The sequence below is a fragment of the Episyrphus balteatus genome, chromosome 4, assembly GCF_945859705.1.
Source record: "Episyrphus balteatus chromosome 4, idEpiBalt1.1, whole genome shotgun sequence".
In the NCBI taxonomy this organism is placed as follows: Eukaryota; Metazoa; Arthropoda; class Insecta; order Diptera; family Syrphidae; genus Episyrphus; species Episyrphus balteatus.
The window spans coordinates 32605721-32630849 of record NC_079137.1 but is presented as its reverse complement, the minus strand read 5'-3'; the positions used below and the strand labels follow the sequence as shown (position 1 = coordinate 32630849).

The 25129-nt window shown below is 31.1% G+C and overlaps 1 protein-coding gene across 5 annotated transcripts in view; it reads left to right on the top strand.

The window, feature by feature from the left end:
• Positions 1 to 24041, top strand: part of LOC129919635 (dystrobrevin beta) — a 177863-nt gene extending 153822 nt beyond the window's left edge. Inside the window, exons 4-10 of one of the 5 annotated variants that reach the window (XM_056000584.1) lie at positions 10040 to 10447; positions 12646 to 12731; positions 12794 to 13566; positions 13630 to 14197; positions 16956 to 17039; positions 22429 to 22472; positions 23775 to 24041. In XM_056000584.1, the coding sequence (XP_055856559.1) occupies positions 10110 to 10447; positions 12646 to 12731; positions 12794 to 13566; positions 13630 to 14197; positions 16956 to 17039; positions 22429 to 22472; positions 23775 to 23840 (1959 nt within the window). In that variant the 5' untranslated portion in view covers positions 10040 to 10109 and the 3' untranslated portion in view covers positions 23841 to 24041. Of the gene's footprint in view, positions 1 to 10039; positions 10448 to 12645; positions 12732 to 12793; positions 13567 to 13629; positions 14198 to 16955; positions 17040 to 18806; positions 18870 to 19040; positions 19384 to 22428; positions 22473 to 23774 lie in introns of those variants that run through there. The other 4 variants (XM_056000583.1, XM_056000586.1, XM_056000587.1 and 1 more) reach the window with 4 other exon arrangements.
• Positions 24042 to 25129: the final 1088 nt, after the last annotated feature.

The following is a 25129-nucleotide window of genomic DNA, read 5'->3' as shown; positions in this document are numbered from 1 at the left end:
AATTTCAAAATAAAAAACAACACTTCACGATTTTCACAAAAAAAAAAAAAATAATATTTTTAACAGTTACTAACAGTACCTTTTACTGACTGGTTCAGTAAATTAGGTACTTCGATAAATTAATTAAATTTTATATCATTTTTTAAATTGATATTAAAATTCTTATAAAATTAAATTAAAAATATTTTTGTGAGTTATCAGGTACATAAAAAGCTTTGATATTCTAAGCAACTTTATCTATGCATTCTATTACGATTTTATAATGTTTTTGTCCCGGGTTATGCTCCCAGAAATATGGTCACCGTAATTATACCACAACTCGTGTTTGCTAAAAATTTGTTAAATATGTATTTTGTATACACAGGGTGTCCCAAAAGTAATGGATCAAATTCTTACGGTTTCCGATTTAATGCAGTTTTTGCGAAATTTCGAAAAGTCCCGACTTTGCAACTGTATTTTGCTCCCTCCGCTCATAATAGATTTTTGTTTTTACAATTCTTTCACTAAAACATTTCTTAATAATAAGAAATAATTAATAAATCAAAATATTTTTTGCTGCAAATCAATTAAGAGTTCAATATTTTTTTAAAACTCAATTTGTTACTTTTATTTCATATTTTGTCACCTAAATCTCTAATTAGGGGAGATTAGGTACTGTTGAAGCAAAGGACAGTTGAAACAATACAAGTAGCTCGAGAATCGTTAGTGATACAGTACGACTTATAGGGAATCGAATGTATTTGAAATTTCAATTGTTTGTCAAGGGTTGGTGATGAATGACCAAAACCCATAATCCCAAAGAGAAAATCCCCAAAGCCAAAATCCCCAAGACAGACCTGGGTATAGACAAAATCTCCAGGAAAAAATCTCAACAAAAAAAAATCTCCGCGCGAAAATCCCAAAATTTCAGATGCGTAAGTTGTGTATCAAGCAATCAAATCGCGCGCGAGACAAGGCGACAAGGCAACATGGCGACAAGGCGACATGGCGACAAGGCTACATGGCGACAAGGCGACAAGGCTACATGGCGACAAGGCGACATGGCTACATGGCGACATGGCGACAAGACGACATGGCGACAAGGCTACATGGCGACAAGGCGACATGGTGACAAGGCGACAAGGCGACATGGTGACAAGGCGACATGGCGACAAGGCGACAAGGCAACATGGCGACAAGGCGACAAGGCGACATGGCGACAAGGCGACATGGCAACAAGGCGACATGGCGACAAGGCGACATGGCGACATGGCGACAAGGCGACATGGCGACATGGCGACAAGGCGACATGGCGACAAGGTGACAAGGCGACAAGGCGACAGGGCGACATGGCGACAAGGCGACATGGCGACAAGGCGACATGGCGACAAGGCGACATGGCGACAAGGCGACAAGGCGATCTGGCGACATGGCGACATGGCGACAAGGCGACAAGGTGACAAGGCGACATGGCGACATGGCGACAAGGCGACATGGCGACAAGGCGACATGGCGACAAGGCGACATGGCGACATGGCGACATGGCGACAAGGCGACAAGGTGACAAGGCGACATGGCGACAAGGCGACATGGCGACAAGGCGACATGGCGACAAGGCGACATGGCGACATGGCGACATGGCGACAAGGCGACATGGTGACAAGGCGACATGGCGACAAGGCGACAAGGCGACATGGCGACAAGGCAACAGGGCGACATGGCGACAAGGCGACATGGCGACAAGGCGACATGGCGACAAGGCGACATGGCGACAAGGCGACATGTTTACAGATTTATTCTATCACGTCTAGTTTTTGAGCTACACTCATCACTATTTTCGCTATAAACTCCCAAAAAGTAATTTTAAATTTAATATAATATGTAATATGTTGGTTTTTTTAAGTCAAAAACAGAAGACGCAAACTGGAATTTGGTTCAAAAACCGTTCATTACTTTGGAAAAAACAAGCAAGATTTGGAGATATTTATCATAAATTTCTTTTTTCTACAAAAAAATAATTTTGAAAAAAAATAAGTAACTTAAGGACGTTTTAATCGCGCGTGCGATTTGATTGCTTGATACACAACTTGCGCATCTTCATTTTGGAAAGACATATTTTTACACATATTTATTTGTAAGCTGTGATAACTTGCTTCAAAAGATTATGCTAAGTTCAACTTGCTGTATCCTTCCAGTATATTAGAATCATTGTTCCAGTATATTAGAATCATTGTCAAGTCACAGTTGTTTACATAATTTCTGTTCCGTTGTAATAGAGCAACCTTTATGATTTTAAAATTGTCGTGTTAAGTTCTGATTTACTTTGACTTACAGGGTTGTTCTATCATTCTATTACGTTTTTGTTTTTGCTAATTGGAGATTTTTGGGGATTTGGAGAAAATGGGAGAAAAAATTATTTATTGGAGATTTTGTCCATTGGATGCCTTTCCCCATGGAGATTTTGTCCATGGGGTCAAAAATTTTCTGGAGATTTTATCCGATTGAGATTTTTTTTTGGAGATAGTGTAGGTTTCCCGTTTGTCAAAAGAGCTTTTTTTTCGGAAAATGACAGGAACTATGTGATCGAAGAGCTACCTTACGGAAAGGATATAAAATATTGTTTCAGTGTATTTGTTTTTAAAACTTTGTGAAAATCGAAAGCTTGGTCTTGTTCAAGCTTTTTGAACCGAATACTTTTTTAAAATGAAAGAGAGATATACAAACAAGCTACTAGGGGGAAGAAGAAAAAACATCGTGTTTACTTTTTTGAACTTTTTTGACTTTGTGTTTTGATGTAGTTCAGGCTTAACACAACAAATAAAGTACCTTGGCACCACTGTTTTTATCGAGTAAAATCTGGATAATTATCTGGATTTTTCAAAAATCTATACAGATAAAGTTTTTGTTGTTTTTTGTTTTTTGCCTCGAAAGATTCATATAGGGCCCCCAAACAGAATTCGGTAGGCCTCCAAAGATCCATAGGAGGCCTTCATTGACTTAAACGCCGTAAACATGATTCTGTGGGCCTCGCAAGATCCATATGGGGCCCCCTGAAAATCCATAGGGGGCCCACAAACAGAATTCGGTAGGCCCCTAAAGATCCATAGGAGGCCTTCATTGACTTAAACGCCGTAAACATGATTCTGTGGGCCTCGCAAGATCCATATGGGGCCCCCTGAAAATCCATAGGGGGCCCACAATTAGAATTCGGTAGGCCCATTAAGATCCATAGGAGGCCCCCTGAAAATCCATAGGGGACCCACAAACAGAATTCGGTATGCCCCTAAAGATCCATAGGAGGCCTTCATTGACTTAAACGCCATAAACATGATTCTGTGGGCCTCGAAAGATCCATATATGGCCCCCTGAAAATCCATAGGGGGCCCACAAACAGAATTCGGTAGGCCCCTAAAGATCCATAGGAGGCCTTCATTGACTTAAACGCCGTAAACATGATTCTGTGGGCCTCGCAAGATCCATATGGGGCCCCCTGAAAATCCATAGGGGGCCCACAAACAGAATTCGGGAGGCCCCTAAAGATCCATAGGAGGCCTTCATTAACTTAAACGCCATAAACATGATTCTGTGGGCCTCGAAATATCCATATGGGACCCTTTGAAAATCCATAGGGGGCCCACAAACAGAATTCGGTAGGCCCATTAAGATCCATAGGTGGGCTTCATTGACTTAAAGGTCACAAAGATAATTCTGTGGGCCTCGAAAGATCCATATGGTGCCCCCTGAAAATCCATAGGGGACCCAAAAACAGAATTCGGTAGGCCCCTAAAGATCCATAGGAGGCCTTCATTGACTTAAACGCCATAAACATGATTTTGTGGGCCTCGAAATATCCATATGGGGCCCTTTGAAAATCCATAGGGGGCCCACAAACAGAATTCGGTAGGCCCATTAAGATCCATAGGAGGCCTACGTTGACTTAAATGCCGCAAACATAATTCTGTGGGCCTCGAAACATACATAGGGGGCTCACAAACATAATTCTATAGGTCTCGAAAGATCCATAAGGGGCACAATAGATTTATACTGACTAAAAAGGCCAGAAACCGATTTGAAGCATGACGTGAGTGAATTTAAAAATGGAATTTCAAGTGCTTTTAAGAAATGTTTTCTTGCCTGAGGGCCTACCGGGAAAAATCCAGAATGCCCGGTGGGCCAGTCCGCCCCTGGGTCTAATAATCAAGATTCCGGTATGGTTTTATTTTAATGAGTCTGATCTTGCAGTCTGTGAAGTCTTTAATGTGAAAAGAATCTCGCTAACCCTTTTGATGAATAAATTAATTCTTGTTATTGCTTTCTCTTTACCGCATAGCCATAGTCTAAAGAAGACTTAATTTAGTTTTTGGGCCACTTGCTTAAAGTAACATTATGTACTTAAATTCATATTCATATTTATTCCTCGTCATCCCTGAATGGCTTTAAAATCCGAAATTGAAAGAATGCGACGAAAATTGGTCTTGCAATTTTGTTTCCCTTACAAATGGTCGCACTGAAATTAAAAATAAAAAAGTTTGGAAGTCAGAACTCTCTAGTTTTGATAGCTAACAATGAGCTACGGCTCAATCCTCACAAATCAATCAATTGAATACTGACAACGATTTCGTAATTTTTTCTTTTTTTTTTTGTCTTAAAACTTGGAAACCAAATTTTTAACTTAACTACTATTTTTCACTTCAGATTCTTTGATGTAGTAAGCTTAGAACAAGCTTTTAACTACAATCAGAGGCTCATCATAAGTGCATGTTAGTGGTTAGTAGACAAAAAATACAACCTCCCACATGCACAATATAAAACAAATTACGAACAAATTTACAAGTTATAAAATTATAAGTACAAAAAATCCAACATGTATAATTTATTTAAAACATTGATTAACAGTCACGATTGTGGAGCACTGGTTCGAAACAATGTTTTTAAACCCATTTTCGTCAAATAAAAGTCTAAGGATGATTGGTTCAAGTTAAAAAGTTTACTCATGCGACTAAGAGGCTCATTAATACCATAGTTTGTTCTATGAAAGTCGATATGCAAAGGTTCAAATCTTCGTAGGAGGTGAGATCCATCCGGATAATTTATACCAATACAAACTAATAGATCAGGGGCGTCAATTTGGGAATTAATAAGCTGATGAAGAAAGATTAAATCATTATTTACAATGCCGTCTTTACCATAAGGGCACACGGGGCCCGTGCCCAGGGCCCCCATTCTCAGGGGGGCCCCGAAGGAACGAATATTATATTTTCAAAACATTTTTGTCGCGCAGACCATCTACCAAAAAATTTTAGTTTTTATATTGCAACCAAACAATCAAATAAATTTTTTTCCACACGGAAAATATATGTTTTCAAAAAGAAAACAAATTATGTGGCGTTGTATGCGGACAAAATTTTAAATCCAAACCACCAAACCCAAATTCAATTTTCAAAAAAAAAATAAGACAATAATATTTTCAAAAAAACAAGAAAAAGATTAAGATTATTTATTAATAAAAACAACGAATTCTCATTCCATTCGTCGCCAAAAAAAACATCAATACTTTTTTCGTTGGAAAACGTTTGAGAAAAAACTATTGCCGGCTCGTCGACGCCGACAGTACATCAATGTTTTAGTTCAATGGAAAACGCCATGGTACAATGGTTGGCACCCCCAAGCATTTTTTAATTTGCATTGCGAATTGCTCTCGTATTTAATGAATTTAAAAGTTTTCTTAATTTTAATATCAGGATAAACCTTTTTATGTAGAAATTTTCATTAAAATCGGTTGTGTCGTTTACATTAAGAAATCGGTTCTATGGCAAGTAGGTACCGTTAATAACGTTCCAAAAAATATGTTTTTTCTTTCAAAAGTGCGGCCTTATTTGCAGCATTACATGTTTTTTTTTTTCAAAGCAAAATTGTTATCCGTTTTTGAGAAAATTGCAATATCTCGAAAACTTTATATTGGAGATATCCGTTGAAAAAGAGACATTAAAATAAAAACACAAAAAAATAAAAAAAAACGGCTCTTGAAAATTACGTAGAGATCGTCTGTACCGAGTTTTTAGCAAATCTATCAATCCGTTTGAGCTCTTTTTTTCCAATTCTTCAAAGTGAAAATTAAAACGGATACAGGGTATAATTATTGGCAGTATAAAAAGTACAATTATTGGCAGTGGCAACGATTGATGCCTCAATGCACGTATTATTGGCACCCTCTGTCAATAATAAAGACACTAGGTACTTTATATGAAACGATATATTGGCACCCCTTTTTAACCCTCTGTCGCCACACGGGTGCGAAGTAGGCAAGACAAAAATAAAAAAAACTACGATTTTTCAAAAAAGTGATCACAAAAATGTCTCTTTATTAGGGTGAAAATATTTTTTTTCGGAATTGTGAAAACAATATTCGAATTCCACATCAATTTCATGTATGATTCTCTATTAAATATTGAGACCGAAAAAAGTTGTAGCGACATGAAAAAGTATGAACCAAATTCGCACCCGTGTGCCTGTCACGTCACAAAAAAGAGGTGTGCCTACAGAGGGTTAACCATAACCATTGCGCTTAAGCCAACCATTGTACTTATTTTACTTTCCAAAAGGGCCCCAAATTCTTCTGTGCCCAAGGGCCCCAGGATAGTTAAAGACGGCCCTGATTATTTACACGTCTCTGTGCTAAAGTTTGTATCTGAAGAAGTTGAATGCGATGTTCATAAGGTGGCAAGTTGAAAGGGTCGGTCCAAGGAAGACCTTTTAGAGCGAAGCGTACAAAATTGTGTTGAATAGATTCGATTCGGTTTTTATGAACTTCATAAAAAGGACTCCATACTTGAGAAGCGTACTCAAGATGGGGTCGAACGTAGCAGTTGTACAAAGATAGAGTAACAAATGGATCATCAAATTCCTTTGCCCAACGTTTAATAAAACCAAGCATTGAGCTCGCTTTATTTACTATAAAATTGATGTGTTCAGTAAACCCTAAATTTGAACTAAATTGGACACCCAAGTCTTTGAAGCTAAATACTCGACATAGCTTATGTTGCAAGATGTAGTAATCAAAAATATTAATGACTCGTTTTCTCCAGAATGTAATTGTTTGGCATTTAGCTGGGTTAAGTGAAAGGCCATTTTTACCACACCAAACATTAAAACTGTTAATATCGCTTTGAAGAAGGATACGGTCATTGTCAGGCCTAGGTGACTTCCCTGAGGGACGCCAGAGTTGGCTATAAAAAGATCTGAAAGACAGTTTCTAAATTTGACCTGATAGGATCTTTGGTTAAGATAAGATTCTACCCAGGCAATAAAAATACGTGGAAAACCAAAAGCTTTTAATTTGAAGATTATTATTTTATGACTAAGTTGATCAAATGCCTTTGAAAAGTCAGTGTAAACGCAGTCAACTTCATTACCTTTTTCTAATGCATTTGAACATTTATTTAAGAAGCTAAGAAGATTAGTTGTAGTAGATCTTTTTCTTACAAAGCCATGCTGATTTTCACTTATCAGATTTTTACTATAAAATGCTAGACTATCACAAACAACTTGCTCAAAAACCTTTGGAATGCAGGATAGTTTCGAAATAAAAAACTATGGACTTGATAACTTGTTCATTTTGCTTAAGTTTTCTTATTTCTTTCGACGCTGAAATATCGAATTTTGAACGGAAATGGATGTTTTTGTCTCTAACCACCAATATCTCAGCAACCGCAGATTGCACAAGAAAATTAAGGAGTACCTAGGTATATTGAAATCTTGAATAAATTTTCCACAAAAATCAATTTTATGGGTTTTTGAAACCCATGTAACAAGGTCCAAAATATTATAATTTTATATTTTTTTGCAATAATTTGAAAAATCATGAAAAAAAGGTTTTTGTGGCTTTTGGTATGATCAGGCCATTTTTTTTTTGTTTCATTCGGTCGAATTTTAAAAAAATTAAAGAATCACGATTTTGACCAAAAATGTTTTCCACTTTTTTATGCATTTCTATTGGTAAAATTGTTTGAATTTATGACATTTTTATCAATGGAAAAACATAAAAAATTGAACAAAAAACTTTTTTTTGTTAAAGATTAATGATCATTTAAAGTCAAAAAATCGTGATCCCTTAGGTAATTTCTTTCAAAATTCAAGCATTCACATTTTTTTTTACAAGAAATTGAGTATAACGTGTAAATTCACAAACGCATCACTGCAGAGATGTTTTGCTATCATTCCTGTATCACGTTCATAAACGCAAATAAATAGCATAACTTAAAATGTCAATCGTTCATAATTGCAAATTTGGATAAACTGATCAAGAATTTTCTTGATAAGTTGTTGATGCCGACGCGATTTGGAGTAAAAATAGAGGAAAAGAACAATGAAAAGTATATAATCAAATTCTTAATAATTGTTTATAAATTAATAAATTTGATGAAATTTTGGAAATATTTTAACAGCGCATTTAAATTAAACTACTAGGTAATAGAAACCAGATTAAATTATGAAGGTGAATTTATAGCAGGCAGAAAATCGAAGTCAGTATTCTGGAGGAGATAAAATGTGTGGCTCCAGATTGTAATTACAACAAAGAGTTTTTATTAGTATCACGTCCATCATTAAGCAAAAATTGAAGTTTTTAAATGTAAAACTTTTTGTCAATCAGCATCGCATCGTAATCAGCTGAGCAACGATCAGCATCGCAAAAAAGCAGTAATGCGTAATCAGTAATCACTACCAAAAAAATTTGACGGTTGTGAATTTACCCAACCATTAAATATATTCTAGTTTTTAAAAATTGATTTTTTTTACAGTAGTACCTATAATCATTCTTTACCTTTATATTTTTTTTAACTAGATCCCTCTCTAGGAGAAGGGTAGGAGTTCTGACCAAATTGGGATCTTAGGGTTTTAAAATCTATTATGTCGAACGAAACACTGTCAAAAATGCATAAAAATGTCAAAAATTACCTAAATTGTGTAGTTTTTGGTGATTTTAACCATTAATTAATGATATGCCTTCCCTTTTATTTAAGCTTAGAACCATCGCTTCAGCCTTAAAGGTTTTCAAAATATTTCCAGGAAGGGAAATTTCGTCGTTCAAAGGCGAATTTGTTCAAATTTTGTCTCTCTAATGAAAAATGCAATTTTCATGAAAACTGCAATTTTCATGAAAACCGCAATTTTTTTTACATCGAAGGTGAGCTTTTTGAGCATATGAAATGTTTATGTATGTAAATGTAGCCTTTCGAATGGCATTCGAGTAATAGATAATTCAAATTACAATGCATTATAATACCATTCAGACAGTATACCTATAGCTTGTTAAAGTAACATCCAATTTTTTCACCTCTGATGTTGGTTAAGCTCAGTTCTTTTTAACAAATTCCAAAATAAACTATAATTCCTACTCCTTTATCATCCAAAAGAGTGATAAAAATCCAACTATAATAAATTTCATTTAAAGCTTACCCTTTAGGCAGTAAAAGAGAAAATATTAAAACATTCGCAGAAATATAACTATAAGAACGAAGCAAAAAAAAATCAACAAAAACAAAGAAATTCCGATTTTATGATTCCCTAAAGCGCCTAGCCCTTGGTCAATGGCATTCCCTATTTTCACGCGAATATCCAAAAAAAACTACTATGAGAAAATTGTTTTCCCATCCTTTTACACCATCAACTCAGGATTTCATTATCCCTTCGGCAAAAAAAGCTGATTTTATTGGTGCTTTCCTTTAAGTTCTTTTCTTTCTGTATAGACGTCTCCGCCCATTACCTTGTTGTACCTAATGGTTAATTCTGAAAGTTATTATAAATGTTATTGTGGGGTTTTTATTGCGATGTGCTCCAGAGGATTTCTCTACTATCAGACACTTAACTCATAATATCCTGGCTGATAGTAATAAGCTTACATTCGTAGCTTGGCGTGTTGAAGTGTTATTTTTGTGATTTGTTTTGTGGTTTTATTATTATTTGAAAATAAATGTACCATTTTATGTTTATATAAAGAAGATGATTTCTTAGTTTTGTACCAGTTAATTAACCAATGATTTTTTTTTTTTTTCATTTTCAGATACTTCTTACAATTTACACCATCACAATACCACCTCTAAAAAAAAATTGTATATAATTAAACAGCAAATATGATGGAACTAGAACCGCGAGTTGCTATACTTCAAGATCTACGCTTACAGACTTTTGATTCGATACGTTTTGCCTCATATCGAACTGCATCGAAACTTCGCTACATACAAAAATCCACAAATCTTCATCTTGTCGATATATGGAACGTGATTGAGGCATTTCGTGAGAATGGCCTCAATACATTGGAACCACAGAGCGAAGTTAGTGTGGCAAGGCTAGAAACACTTGTATCGTCGCTGTATCATAATCTCAATAAGCGTCTTCCAACTGCACAGCAAGTTCCTGTCGATTCAAAAGCTGGACTTTTATTAAATTGGCTTTTGGCTGCATATACTAGGTAAGTTAAAATACATTTTGTCAAATCTAAAAATCTGTTGGCTTTTAAAAGATATGCATAGATATTCTTTAAAATGGTACTTTTAGGCTTAATCCTCGAAAGTTAAATCGAGATAAATTTAGATAAAGTTATTAAACTTCAAACAAGCAAAAAACCAATGAAACACAAAGCTGACTAAATTTTGGTTTAAAACTAATGGTTTTTTTCATAAACTATTTCTCCTAAACTTAAGTATTTTTCCGACTTAAAGGGTAAACTCCTGGGTTTACTTTAAATCCTCCTTCTTCGTTATAAAAATTAAATAATGAAGTAAAATATGAACATCAAAGAAGAGAGTAATGATTTTCAATAAATGTATAGTTTTTCATCTTTCCCACATCAATGAAGTTTTCTTAGAAGAAAAAAAAAAACTAAAATTTTAATTGAAGTTCATTGGCAAAGGGTCGATATTTTTTTTCATTTTCAATGAGCTTAAGAACTTTTAAGATTCGATGGGAGGGAAAATAATTTCATTTTTTAATTGGTAATTTTGTCTAAAGCAAAAATTAATTACCAAGCTAAACGTTTTTTTTTTTTGACATCTCGTGGTGATAAATCGTGTGTTAAGCTGGTACATAAAAGTAATTTTAAGTACATAAAGGGTATACCCTGTGCAGAGTACTGTTGCAAATTCCGATGATTAATTTATTATGATAACTTTTGAGTATCTAGCTTAAAAATTATGCACTGTTCCTTACTGCATTCAATTTCTAGTTTTTTTTACCTTAAAAAACAAACGTATGTGTTCCAAATCTCAATTTTTAGAACTGGTACATAATTATAAGGACTGTGGCGAGTTATTTGTTGAAATCGAAAATCGAAATATTTATTTTGTTCCCTTCATTCGTAAACAGATATTTTCGGATCAAAGTCCCGAAACAAGTTTTAGTTTACAGATGTCAGATCAAAGTGAACAGGCCTATGCATTCAGCTAAGACATTTTAAAATTTATTTTTTTAAGATTTTCGAAAATTATCCCTTGTCTAAAAATTCGAAATTTTCAAAAAAAATTCTCCAAATCAATCGAATGAGATATCAAAAGAAAGGACTCTTTTGACTCTATTCATGACTGAAAACCAAAAGTTTGTAGGAGTTCGAGTTGCTAAATTATTTGCCTTTGCATTCAGCTAAAAAAATTTAAAATTTATTTTTTTAAGATATTCGAAAATTATCCAAGGGGTACCCCTTGTCTAAAAATTCTCAATTTTCAAAAAAAATTCTCCAAATCCATCGAATAAGATATCAAAAGAAAGGCAAAGGACTCTTTTGACTCTATTCATGACTGAAAACCAAAAGTTTGTAGGAGTTCGGGTTGCTAAATTATTTGCAATCGAAATATTTTTTTTTTTTTCATTCGGAAGCAGATATTTTCGGATCAAAATCCAGAAACAAGTTTTGGTATACAGATGTGAGATCACAGTGAACAGGTCTACGCATTCAGCTTTAAAAAATTACAAATTTATTTTTAAAGATTTTCGAAATTTTTTTCTAAAAAAAATAGAATTTTCAAAAAATTTCTCCAAATCCATCGAATGAGATATTAAAAGAAAGGACTCTTTTGACTCTATTCATGACTGAAAACAAAAAGTTTGTAGGAGTTCGGGTTGCTAAATTATTTGCAATCGAATTATGTTTTTTTTTTTTCATTCGGAAGCAGATATTTTTGGATCAAAGTCCCGAAACAAGTTTTGGTTAACAGATGTGAGATCACAGCGAACAGGCCTATGCATTCAGCTAAGAAAATTAAAAATTTATTTTTTTAAGATTTTCGAAAATTATCCAACCCCTTGTCTAAAAATTGAGAATTTTCAAAAATTATCCCTTGTCTAAAAATTCGGAATTTTCAAAAAAAATTCTACAAATCCATCGAATGATATATCAACAGAAAGGACTCTTTTGACTCTATTCATGACTGAAAACCAAAAGATTGTACTGAATTATTTGCTATCAAAATATATTTTTTTGCGGGTCTGTTTTTAAATACTCACTTGTAGTTCCATATTAATGTACCTAGTCAAAAATAAAATTTGCCCTATTAATCTGTGAAATACCTAAAAATGCTTTAAGTTTCCAAGCAAGTTTCCAACAAAAAAATGTTTACTAGTACACCTATTTTTTAACAATAAATTCATTTTTGTGCATTTTTTATTTATTCACAGTGATAACTCAGGAAAAATCCGAGTCTTCTCCATAAAAGTCGCTCTGGCCACCATGTGTTCAGGCAAACTTGTCGATAAATTACGATGTAAGTCAAATATAATTCTTATCTTATTGATTCATTAAAATCACTGACATTTTTCATTTTAGATATATTCTCACAAATATCAGATGGTGCCGGTCAACTAGTCCCATGGAAACTTGGCGAATTTCTACGTGAAGTATTGGCGCTACCCGCCGCCGTTTATGAATCACCCACATTCCATTATAAAGAAGGCCTCGAAGAGGAAATCTTTCCGGCTGAAACGAAAGTCACTGTAAATGATTTTATGGCAATACTTATGTCTGAACCAGGACCATCGTGTCTCGTCTGGTTGCCATTGCTGCATCGCTTGGCCACGGTCGAGACAATCGTCCATCCGACTATCTGTTCTGTTTGTCATAAGGAAAATTTTACCGGATTTCGTTATCGATGTCAGCGGTGTCACGCCTACCAGTTGTGCCAGGAGTGCTTTTGGCATGGCAAGACATCACTGAATCACCAAAACGATCACGAAGTCAAGGAATACTCGAGCTATAAGTCTCCCAGCAAACAGATCGGACATTCGTTAAGGAAGAGCTTTCGATGTGTGCCTGAAAAGACTGCACAAGTGTTGCCACGATTCCCCGAACAGCCGGAGAAGACACTCAATTTGTCGCATATAGTGCCGCCCTCGCCATTGCCATCACATAATGGCTTCTCCGATCCGAGCTTATTACATGGCTATGATAGAAGTAGCACTTTAGATTCTAGAGCTACGGGAAGAAGTTTAGATAGTGCTGGTGGAACGTCGATATCACGGGTAGCAGCTGCTTCAGCTAACGATGAGGAACATCGATTGATCGCCAGATATGCAGCCCGACTTGCCCAAGAAAACAGAGCAGTATATTAGAGACTTAAGAAAATCATTTTCAATCAAGATATTAATGTTTTATTTTTTTTCTAGCCCTCCGGAATGGCGACTGAAAATTCCACTATTACCACGGACAATTCCCGTGCCCAGCGTGAGCTTATCGCTCAGCTGGAGTCGAAAAACAAAGAAATTATGCGTGAGATTGCCCGCCTGCGCCGACAGCAAGAAGCCGAACAAATGACTCCCGAAAACCCGGCCCTAATAAATGAATTGCGAGCGTTGCGACAGCGCAAGGGTGAACTCGAAGGGCATTTGGGGGCGCTTCAAGACTCACGTCGCCAACTCATGGACCAGCTTGAAGGTCTAATGCGAATGCTAAAGAACCAACAGACTGCAAGTCCACGTTCCACACCCAATTCTAGTCCACGATCGGGTAAATCGCCACCGATGCCCGGAAATCAGCAAAACTCCGTTCAGCAACAGCAACAACAACAGTTATTACGATCATCAGCATCACAACAACAACAGCAGCAACAACATCATCAGATTCCGCCCAATTGTCAGGCCCAATCAATGCACAATAATGCTAATTCATTGGAACAACAGACCCTGAATCAATTGAATGAAGTGCGAGCCGCCTTTCATTCCAATGGAACATCGAGTAAGTAAAAGTTTTATTGAGTTTGTTTAATGAGTGTTGGACGATTGGTTTTTTTAAATAAAGCCAATAAAGAATGGGTTGAAGGGGTTGCTGGATAGTTAAAAAAAAGGGAATAGCGAGGGAAAGAACAGAAAGAAATTATATGTATTTTTTTATTTTAAGGTTTTTCGTTTTGTTTTAATTTAAGTTATTAATTTTTCTAAATTAAAACCCCCCAAAAGATGTATCCGAACCTTTTGTGTGTTGTGAATGATTTGTGATAACTTTTCAAATATTTAATTTTTTTAGCAACGGAATTTGAAATTTTCTTCATATTATGGTATAAATTGTAATAAATCAGCAATATAATGTTACCTTAAAATTTAAATTTATGATCTTGACTAGAGATGGAAAAAAATAATAAATTACAACGATCAAAATCGATTTTTACAAACACAATCGATATTTAAATATCGACACAATAATATTGATATTTTTTTTTGTTAAAAGCCACTAGTTATTTTGTATATTTTAATATTTGAAATTACTTAAGAATTAAGAAGAATAGTTCACTGCATTTGTATATTTGTAATGAATGCATTTTCATTCAATATAGAAAACCTCTAGATAGTTAAAAAAAGCATAGACAAATTGATACTACAAATTTCGATACTAAACATTGATTCTTTTCTGTAATGAGATATATATGTATTTTAAATAATAAAGTAAAAGAGGGCTATTAGTAGTTTCGAAAATCATAGGTCGTCCCGTCCGCTTCCTGGACAGTGTTGCCAGAGGCGGCTATTTATTGCCAAACAGGCTCACTGAACTTTAACTCGTTCCTTAAAATTTTAATTTCCGATTTTTCGGACTCTTTTAATTTTGAACTTGGCGATTTAAGGCTCCTTTAAAATCAAACCATTTTACAGCAAAAATCCACCAAAAATGTGCACAGACAACCAATTTTCATATATTTTTCATTTGATTTTCATTTAAAATTTAATTTTACGCTAGTAAATGTGCATGAAAACCAGAATAAATCAACAAAATGAAAAAAAATAATTATAATATTTGAAGTCTGATACGCAAAAGTATTTGAATATTTAAAAATAAATTAAAATCTGATGCCACAAACATTTTTTGCGTTTTTTTGGACCATTTTTGAAAGCGTCTATTTTTGGCTCCAAGATTTTTCATAATCGGCTCCTTGTCTCGAAAATATTTTGGCAACACTGATCCGGGCACGATTGGCGTAGTAAAAATCATTTTTCATCTCATACAATTGCAAGAGAATATTGGTGTTAAATTAAAGGCAATATTGTCAGCTATCCAAATTTATAGCCTGAGGGAACGTTAGAAGTGAAGAACGCTCCTCACCTTAAAACATGGCATGGCCAAACTTCAAATTTTTTACTTGAGAATACTTCTTGTTTTCAAAAGTAGACGTTATTACCTTCGATTTAAAATTAAACTCGCCATCGCCATCTCGTTCGATAAGTACAAAGAGGTGCGCGAATTTTTGCGTTCTTTTTCCTGAATTATACGTGCTTTCGCCTATAATTTGGGTCCTTCTTTAGAAACTATCAAGCTTTTTCAAAAACCCCTTACCTCATCGACAAAACATACCACTTTATGAGGAAATTCGCTCGCTTCTTACCATAAAACAGTCTCTTGCACCGGCAAGACTTAATTTGGCCCCATTTTCTCTTTTTAAGAAAATGCAATTTTGTTTTTATTTTTGTTTGCTTAGTTTAGTTTTTTGTTTTGCCTATCGGTTAGTTTTTATTTCAAATAAGTGCACTTCTGGTTTATTGTACCATTGCAGAAAGGTTTAGAAATGGTTTCCTTGAATTTTTTTTTTTACATTAATTGTAGCTTTGAGGTAGGACATTTTTAAATAAAACCTTGAATATTTTGAAAACCGTTTGAGCAACAAAATTAGGGTTTGTTACAAAAAAAAACTTTAATTGGAAAAGCTACAATTATACAATTATTGTCTCTACTGATTTCGATTAAATTTGGTGTGAGTAATTGGGCTTAGCTGTTCTAACAAAACTACATTTTTAGTTTTTCTCCAAAAATTCTGATAGCGGAAATATGGCGTTCCCATTTTTTGCGTAAACTGACATTTTGATTATTTACGTATATTTCGTTGAAATCTTGACCGATTTTATTTACAGATATGTAGATTTGTAGATATTTTTTATCATTTTAAATGGTTTTATTAAATGATTGTATTAATATTTAAAAATTAATATTTATTTCTAAATAAAATACATTTCTGTAGATATTACAATCAATATTATTATTATAAATATTAAATTAAGTAAACAACATACAAATATTATTTTTTAACGGAAGTAATTTTATTTTACATAAAAGGCTTTGTAAAAGAAAATCTCAAATTCTGCGATAAACTAAACGAAATTGGCAATAGAAATTGATTGTTTTTTTTTCCTTGTTAATGTGAAATCCTGTCATGATCCTTTTCCAATATTTTCCTCAAACTAAAAGTGACTTGTGCATTTAAAATTCTTACGAAATCTGATACTTAATATAGAATTTGTGTTTTTTCTTTTATTATTTGTTTCAATAAAAAAAAAGAAAAAAAAAACTTTTAAATGTAATTTAATTAATATTATAATTTATGTTTAATTTATTCCTATAAAACAAAAAAAAAAAAAAAAAACGAATAAATATCAACTTTATTATAAAAAATTAAATCCTCAAAAATCAAAACAAAATCCATGCAACAATAATGCCAAATGTTAAATATCAGATGATGATCCTACAAAAGACTTATACTATGCAGCTGATACAGTGTCATCGGCAATGTCTTCACTAGTCCGTGAACTAAATTCAGGTAAATAGGGTTTTGTTCATAGAGTAAATATTTGGTTAATTTATTTTTTTTAAATTTTTATATTTATAATTAAAAATAAAATAAAAATATAATTTGATTTACATTTTTTTTAATTTTTTATTATACATACGAGTGTGTAGAAATATGTATTTATTTTTTTATTTCGAAATCATCTTCTAAGCCTTCAGAATAATAATTTTAATGAATGTTCTCCTATTTTGCGCACAAATATCGATGTTTTGATATTTAATTTATTTCTTTTAGTTATTGTTAATTGTATGTGACGTTATATTTATAATTTTCGTTTGTCGTTGTTGCGCTAGAAACATATTAAATGTTTTTTTTTTTTTTATTTTATTATACAAACAACACAAACTGACAAGCTTACATTAAGCTAAATGAATGTTTTGGTGTTTGTTTTAAGTTAGATTTTGATTTCTCAAATGACACATAAATACAAAAAAAAAATTAAATAGGACACAAATGGTTGGTAGATTTTAAATCTAAATTCATACGAAATAAAATAAACAGCATTTCTTTTGCATACATTAATTTTAAACAGTTTATGGATTGCATCAGAAAACTGTAAACTTAGTTTTAAAACTGATCGATTACCATAACATAGGATTTCTTTTTGGATTAATTCTATACCATACTGTATTTTTAATTTTTTTTGTATCTGTACTATTTGAAGAGGAGTTTTTACTACCAAAACATTTTGCAAGTCTCCCCCATCTCCCCCCGTTCAGGCGGGAGGGGCAATTTTCTAAAATATCACGTTAAATACAAAAAAAAAATTGTTAAAAAACAACGACAACACGTACAGTTATGAATAATACTTTTTTCAAAAGCCAGAATTGTACAATTGATTCTAATTTTTTAAAATCAAATTATTGCAATTAATTGTTCTCGAACTAATCAACTTTAAAGTCAAAAGTTGAAAAAAAAACACATTAAATACTAAATTTAAATATGAAATTAATCAATGAAATAAACTTTTTTTTTGTAGGTATCCTCTTAAATAGAAAATATGCTTTTTAACTATTGACAATCATTTACACCTAGCTTGAAGCCTTAATATTGAAAGTTTTATACCTTTATTTATGAGATTGTCAATTATCAACCGATTGACCTTTGAAAAAAATTATCAATCAATTTTAAATTTTGTATTGCGTAACTCAATTGACCAACGCATTTTCGAAAAAAAAAACTTCAAAGTCATAAATTTTATCTAAATGGTTAAAATCAAAATACATAATTTAAACAAATGACTTCCGTTATTTGCTTGTTTTGAACGTCTTTGTTGCACCCATCGAGGTATCGGAAGATTTCTCTGAAGTGTTATTCGGAATGGATATCTCGTAGATATTATTTTGCTTTATTTCTTCTGAACGAAAACCTCAATAGAGCTGTGTCCGTATGTGGAACTTCGCATTCTGTGAATAACATGTATCTCCTGATTCATTTAACAAATAAAGCTTACAAACAATTTTATTTCCATATGATTCCTTAAGCTTTCGTTTAAATCGAGTTTTCATGTCAGCTCTTTTGTTTTGATAAAACATTTACAAGTTCTGAGATCGACAATAAAATAATTTTAGAAACCAATTGCTATCTTCGATAATATTTTAAAAATGTTTAAAAAAATCAAAAAAGGATTATTTCGTTTGCAAAATTAATACTAAAAAACATCTACCAACCAGTCCTGGTTAAACATTATAAGAAAATACAAAAACACACAAATTATTTTAAATATTATGATTTTAGTGAAATATTATTCAGAAAGTCCACCAAAAAAGGAAACGGGGCCAACATTTATTAAACCACTTGGTAAGTGAATTTTGTGTTATATAAATTTAAAGCTTCAAAATGCTATTGAAAACGTCAAAACGCACAAATAAAAAAAACTGAAACTCCGTTGGCTTGTGTCTCCCTAAAATGTATTATTTTATTTTTTTTTATTTTTTTCTACAATCTATATCTACGATTCGTTTTTTTTAGATTATTATCCAAATAGAAAGAACAGAAAAAAATAAGTTTAATTTATTTTTATATGTACAAAATGATTGGCTCCTCGTTATTTGTCCTCCTATCCTACTAAAATGCAACACGCCTATTCTATTCCACAAAAAAAATTCTATCTACCTCTACTTTATGTGTTTAAACAAAATATTATCTAAAACAAAATCACAAAAAAGCTGATGATTTTCCTGAAATCCATGAGATTGGCGAAACTATTGACGACATGCAAATTATAATGTATGCCCACATATTGAAGTATTGTGTAAATTGCTAACCCGAATTATTCGCATACAAAGTAAAATAATAATAATAAATTAAGAAAAAAACTAAAAAAGGTAATTTTATAAAAATTAAATTTATAAATGTTAATTTTATTTTTTTAATTAAAAATTATTTTTTCTTTTAATTTCAATTTTGTTTGTTTCATTTTAATCTAAATGCAGCACCTACAAAATATAAAAAGTTATTTTGTTGAAATTAAATAAATATTTTATGTATATTTAAATGGAAATATTTTTAATCATCTTTAAAGTTAAAAACAAACAAAAAATCGCTGTATGCTATAAAAAAAATCACACCTATATATAAATAAAAAAATGTAGTTGTTTCAACGGCACTAAATTTTAATATATAAAATTAAAATATCAATTTATATTAGGCATTAAAAATTATAAACGTTCTATGTTTTTCATCTTAACACATACACTTTGTGACAAGCATTATTTGTTATCATGTATGTAAACTACTTTCATAATTCAGAAATAAAAAAAAAAAAAAAAAACGAAAAAAAAACATGTTTTGAAAAATGCAATTCCCATCTTTGAGTATGTTAGAATGCATTAGTTTCTTATATTATTATTTTTTTTTGAACACCAGCAACCCCTATTTTGAAGTTTATTACATAAAAAACAAATGTTTCCTCTACCTGTCGTATAATCTATCTTTTTCATGAATTCATTTTGAAATTTATTCGTATTTTTTGTTTGGTTATTTTTATCTTTTTTATAAAATATAATGGGGATTTATAAATTACAAATATATATTTTTCATTAAATATAAACTTTTAAAAATAAAAATTAAATGATTGAATTTGGTGAAAGTTTTTCTAAGGGTAGTATTAGATTGTGATATTTATTTTAGCAAATTTGGCAAAAAATGGATACGAAAAGTGTCATTTAAATGCCTTATAATTATGAAAAAGTAGGTAATACGTCCGCTTAGCTCTAAAAAAAGTAAATTTAAATTTACAATTTTTTCAAATTGTGGCTTAAGTCTTAAGATAGTGTGGAGAGTGAAACCTTATTTGGAAAAATTCTTCGTAGGTTAGTTTAGCTGTTTTCAAGGGCCTATGTTGTACAACTAATTCCTTCGGATTTCGAGTGCCGTTTTAACTTCCTAAGTGATATTGGTGAATTTAAGCTCTCAAAGTCGCATTTTTCTGTAAATGGTCGAACTCTGAAACTAGCTAAAAAACTTGAAGGAATTTGGTTAGGTATATATAAATTTAACTATTTAGAAGCAGATATCTTATTTCATCGAAGATGTAGTTGCCAACTACTTCACTAAAGATGTTTTTTCTATACAAAAAAGGCCATATTCTTATGTTATGACTTATTCATAGATTAAAAAAAAAAATATTTTTCAACAATTGAACTACTTACATTAAAAATCAAAAACTTCGAATTTTGAATTTTCTTGTTTAAAATTTCCTTGAAAAAGAAAACAATTTTGTTAAATAATTTGACTCATTGGTGTCCAAGCAAAAAGAAAAAAAAGGGCATCTTAACATAAAATGTTGCCCAAGTTAAATCCGACCCTTTTAACACAATTCGATTTCCGCTTAAAATAAGTGGAATCCGCTTAAATTCCATTAAATTTAAGGTGAATTTTATTTTATTTTAATATGAATTTTTCATCTTAAGAAACCGACTTAAAATAAAAATGTTAGAATTATTTACTTGCAGTTTTCTTTTGTCATACTTATGTATTTCCATCAGTGAGAAAGTCTTATGGTAAAGCACTCGCCTAGTGACCCAACAGTTGTAGAATCGATCCCCAGTGGCTGCCAGTAAAAATAAGATGATTTATCTGTTAAATTAAATGAATTTAAATTAGCACATTCAAGAAATTAAGAAATTTTGTCCACTTAATTTAAAACTGAAGTCATTTTGACAAAAAACCATGCAGAAATCCGCTTAAATCCAGAATCCGCTTGTTTTAATGTAGTCTTTTTTCTGCGTGCGGAAAATATATATTTTAAAAATTTGTTAATCTTGTCAAACGTCGTTAGCCACATTTCAATAATATGATATATTTTTTTTGTGACCACAAGTTTGACAAATGTTTCTCCAAATTGTATAGACTTTTTAGGGTTTGGAAGCCCTTTTTCCTTATATCTTGCTCCTCTCAAAATAGATCGAAATTCATAATAATAAACTGCCTCATTTAAAACTCATTGTCCAGCTTTTTGTTAGCACATAAATCAACAAAAACAAAAAAACCATTAAATGCTTCAAAAAGATTTTCAAAACAACCATATTTCTCGTATAACTCCATGACATTTCATGAGCTTGACAAAATCACATTTTAAAGCTAAGATTGTCGTCTAGATTGATGATTCAAAATTCAAAAATTCATTCGTGTGTGGTTTAGCTTCAGTTTTTCAGCTCATTATAGAAATTGTGTGTATTTGTTTTTGAACATTGTATTTTGTCCAAAAACCAAGCTGTGTATTGTCCTTTTTTAAGCTAAGCTTTAAGCATTTGGCAGCTTTTCGTTCCAGCTATGATAAATTTATAGAACAGAAAATAGGTCTGAGAATAAATAAATTTAAGTCTTGAGTACATCTTAAAAATAGACTGCATCAGTTTTAAAAAAATGACGACACACTCTTTAGAATTGGAGTTTAATAAAAAACAAAAGAAAAAATTACAACAAAAACCCATTTTCCCAATCTATGCATGTTTAAACCACTATAAATAAATTTTATTAAATGCAACCTAATTTGCCCAATCCTATAATGTTTTCATAAATTGAGAAATATCAAACTTATCAAAGTGACTTTTCTCCAAGAAAATATCAAAATATGAATTTAGAAGCATTTTGTGGTTTAAACATTATTAGGATCAAATATATAATTTCGTCAATCTCAATCTTGAGATATCCATTCAAAAAATTAAGTACACAATTTTTGGGTCAAATTAATTTTTGTTTAAAATTTAAGTGTGTCTTCAATTTTGAATACATTATATTCTAACTCATCTAGAGTTGAAGAATAAAAAACATAAATTTTTTTTGTTGGTTTGAGTTTGTATTAAAATAATTTTCATATACAAGAACTCAAAATTATCTCAATATGCCATTACAGATTTTGATGAATCACAATCGTATAATCCAGACTGGAACGAAAAGGTAAAATATATAAAAATATGCATGAAGTAGAATTTGAATAAATATTTTAATATGTTTTTGTTTGTTTAATTTTTTTTTGTTGAATTTGATAAATTAAAATTTTCAAAAATGAAATAAATTTTTTTGAATTGCATTTGAAAAAAGTTATAGGTTCTTCACGACGGGCTCTAATGAGTCAGGGTGAAAACTGTTTTGAATCGTATGTAACCTCAAAAGTCAACATAAAATGGGTCTCAAAAAGCTCATATCTGATAGTTTTTCCAATTTTGATTCTTCACATATTAACGCCCGAAAAAAAAAAAACTAATGGCTTAATTTGAGCTGAAAATATGTTGTCAGGCGATGCGATATATTCAAACCAACCAACCACACTCGGGAAAGTAGGTTAATAACGCCCAGATTCGATGAATATCAAATTGAGCTTTCCCAGAAAGATGAAGAAAAGTTGTAGCTAGCAATGGGCTATCATTTCAATGAAATTTTTAAACATTTTTTCACAATGAAGTTGAATTTCCACCCGAAAATTCGGCTAGAATTTAGTCGCTCATCCAATAGCTATTTTTTTTTTTTATTTTGAAAAAAAAAAAAAATTAGATATTTCCAATGATGTTTTATAAACTCAAAAATTAAAAAAAATAGCTTTTCTTTCCCTATATTTTCTCGATTTTAGGGTTTATTTAAGCTAATTATGTACATATGTTTGAACAAGAACATGTGCATTAAAAATCTATAACGAGGTATTTTTTCTAAGAAAAATTTGTTAAAATGGCTGATATAAAAAAGAATTAAAATATTTCAATCTAAAAAGAAATTCGAAAGTTAGGTTACGGAACAAAAACATTAGTTTCGTTTAAATCCCAACTAGATGTAAATATATCTTGACTGTCCAGATAAAATAAAAACAAATCATTTCCCCACAATACGCGGGATTCTAGGAATTCTCACCTGTCATCACTTTACTCTTCAGGGTAGTTTCGGACGTTTTATAATTATGTTTGTTCCCTCATAACTTCTAAATCACTTAATATAATTCAAAATTGAAGGTATCGTTGGATAAATCTTGCCCGTCCGCTAGTTATAGGTTGTCTAACGTTTTTTTTTTAATACTAACTTACAAGGTTTTATTTTTTAGTGTATTTTCTTATTCAATTTATGTTGTGGTAAATAAATTTGAACCTGTATTCTCATCTATAATTTAAATAAAATTAATAAAACAAATTATCTTGTTTATAATTTATTGATAAACTTAATTATTATTAATTAATAAAATATAAAAATAATCAATTTCTTTTCTTTTTGCAGGCAAATGCGAATAATCAATGGCAAGAGCAGTTTGCTCAATGGAATTTGAATACGCAAAATCCATAGATAAGTTAATATAACATTATTATTTTCTTAATATAAAGTACTTAAATTAAAAACAAAAACAGAATTAAAAAAATATTTAAATTAAACTTAATCAAACAAAAGTTTAAATCGCAGGCATTTTTTAACACAGAAATAACAAAAAAAAAAAACAAAAATTAAATAGAATACAAAAACAAAAAAAAAAAAATAATAAAATAAAAAATAACAAACAAAAAAATAGAATTAAGTTCTTATACAATAAACAAAACAAAAATCAAATTCGCAATAGAAGCGTGTTTTTTTTATTTCAAGCCAGTCATAAATAAATAGATTCAACAATTTTTAAAATAAAATTATAAGAATTAAATCTCGAAAAAAACCACTAAAATACGGAAAAAATATGTAGATTTTTAGTCTTAAACACGAATATTAATTATTAAACTAATATTATAGAAATAAATTTAAAATAATGGAATTTTACCAATAAAAGACTAAAAGAAAAATAAAAAAAAATATAAAAATAATCCAAGCCTATTTAAGTTTAAAAACAAAAATTAACTAACCAGAAAAAAAAACTATTTTATTTAGCATTAGATTGAATCTCTTGATTATAAACATTTAAAAATTATTAAAAAAAAAAACAACTAATATCCAGATCCACGCTTCGTATTTTTATTTTAAAATTTGAAAACAAAAAATTCGTTAAAAAATTTATAATTTCAAATTGTGCTTTCACGTTGTCAAAATTAATTAAATTAAATTATTTAATCAATTAAATTGCCTTTTATAATTTTTTGTTTTTTTTTTTGATAAAATTTATAAAAAAAAGAATTATGTTATATTTAATTATTCTATAAATTACTATATTATTACTGATATTACAATGTTAAAATATGAATATTGAATTCATATGTGTTTTAAATATATACAATATTTGCAAGATATTTATTATTACAATATATTAGATGCTATATACATATATATTATATTTAACATTATTTATATAAATATTTAACAATAAACATATTACAAGAATTATAATTGTAATAATTAAAAAAAAAAACAAGCAAAAATAACTTATAAAAGAAAAATGAGCAAAAACAAAATGAAAGATATTATTATAAATAAAACGAACAAAAAACAAAATAAATTATATTAGAACTTGAAAATAATGCAAAAATGATGACTAGTTTTATTTTATTGTAAACGGGACTGCATCGACCTGAAACGAGTAGTTTTTTTTTTTTATTTTACAAAATATCCATCTAAAGAGCCGAAAGCCCACATATTTATATAATTAATATAGCCTT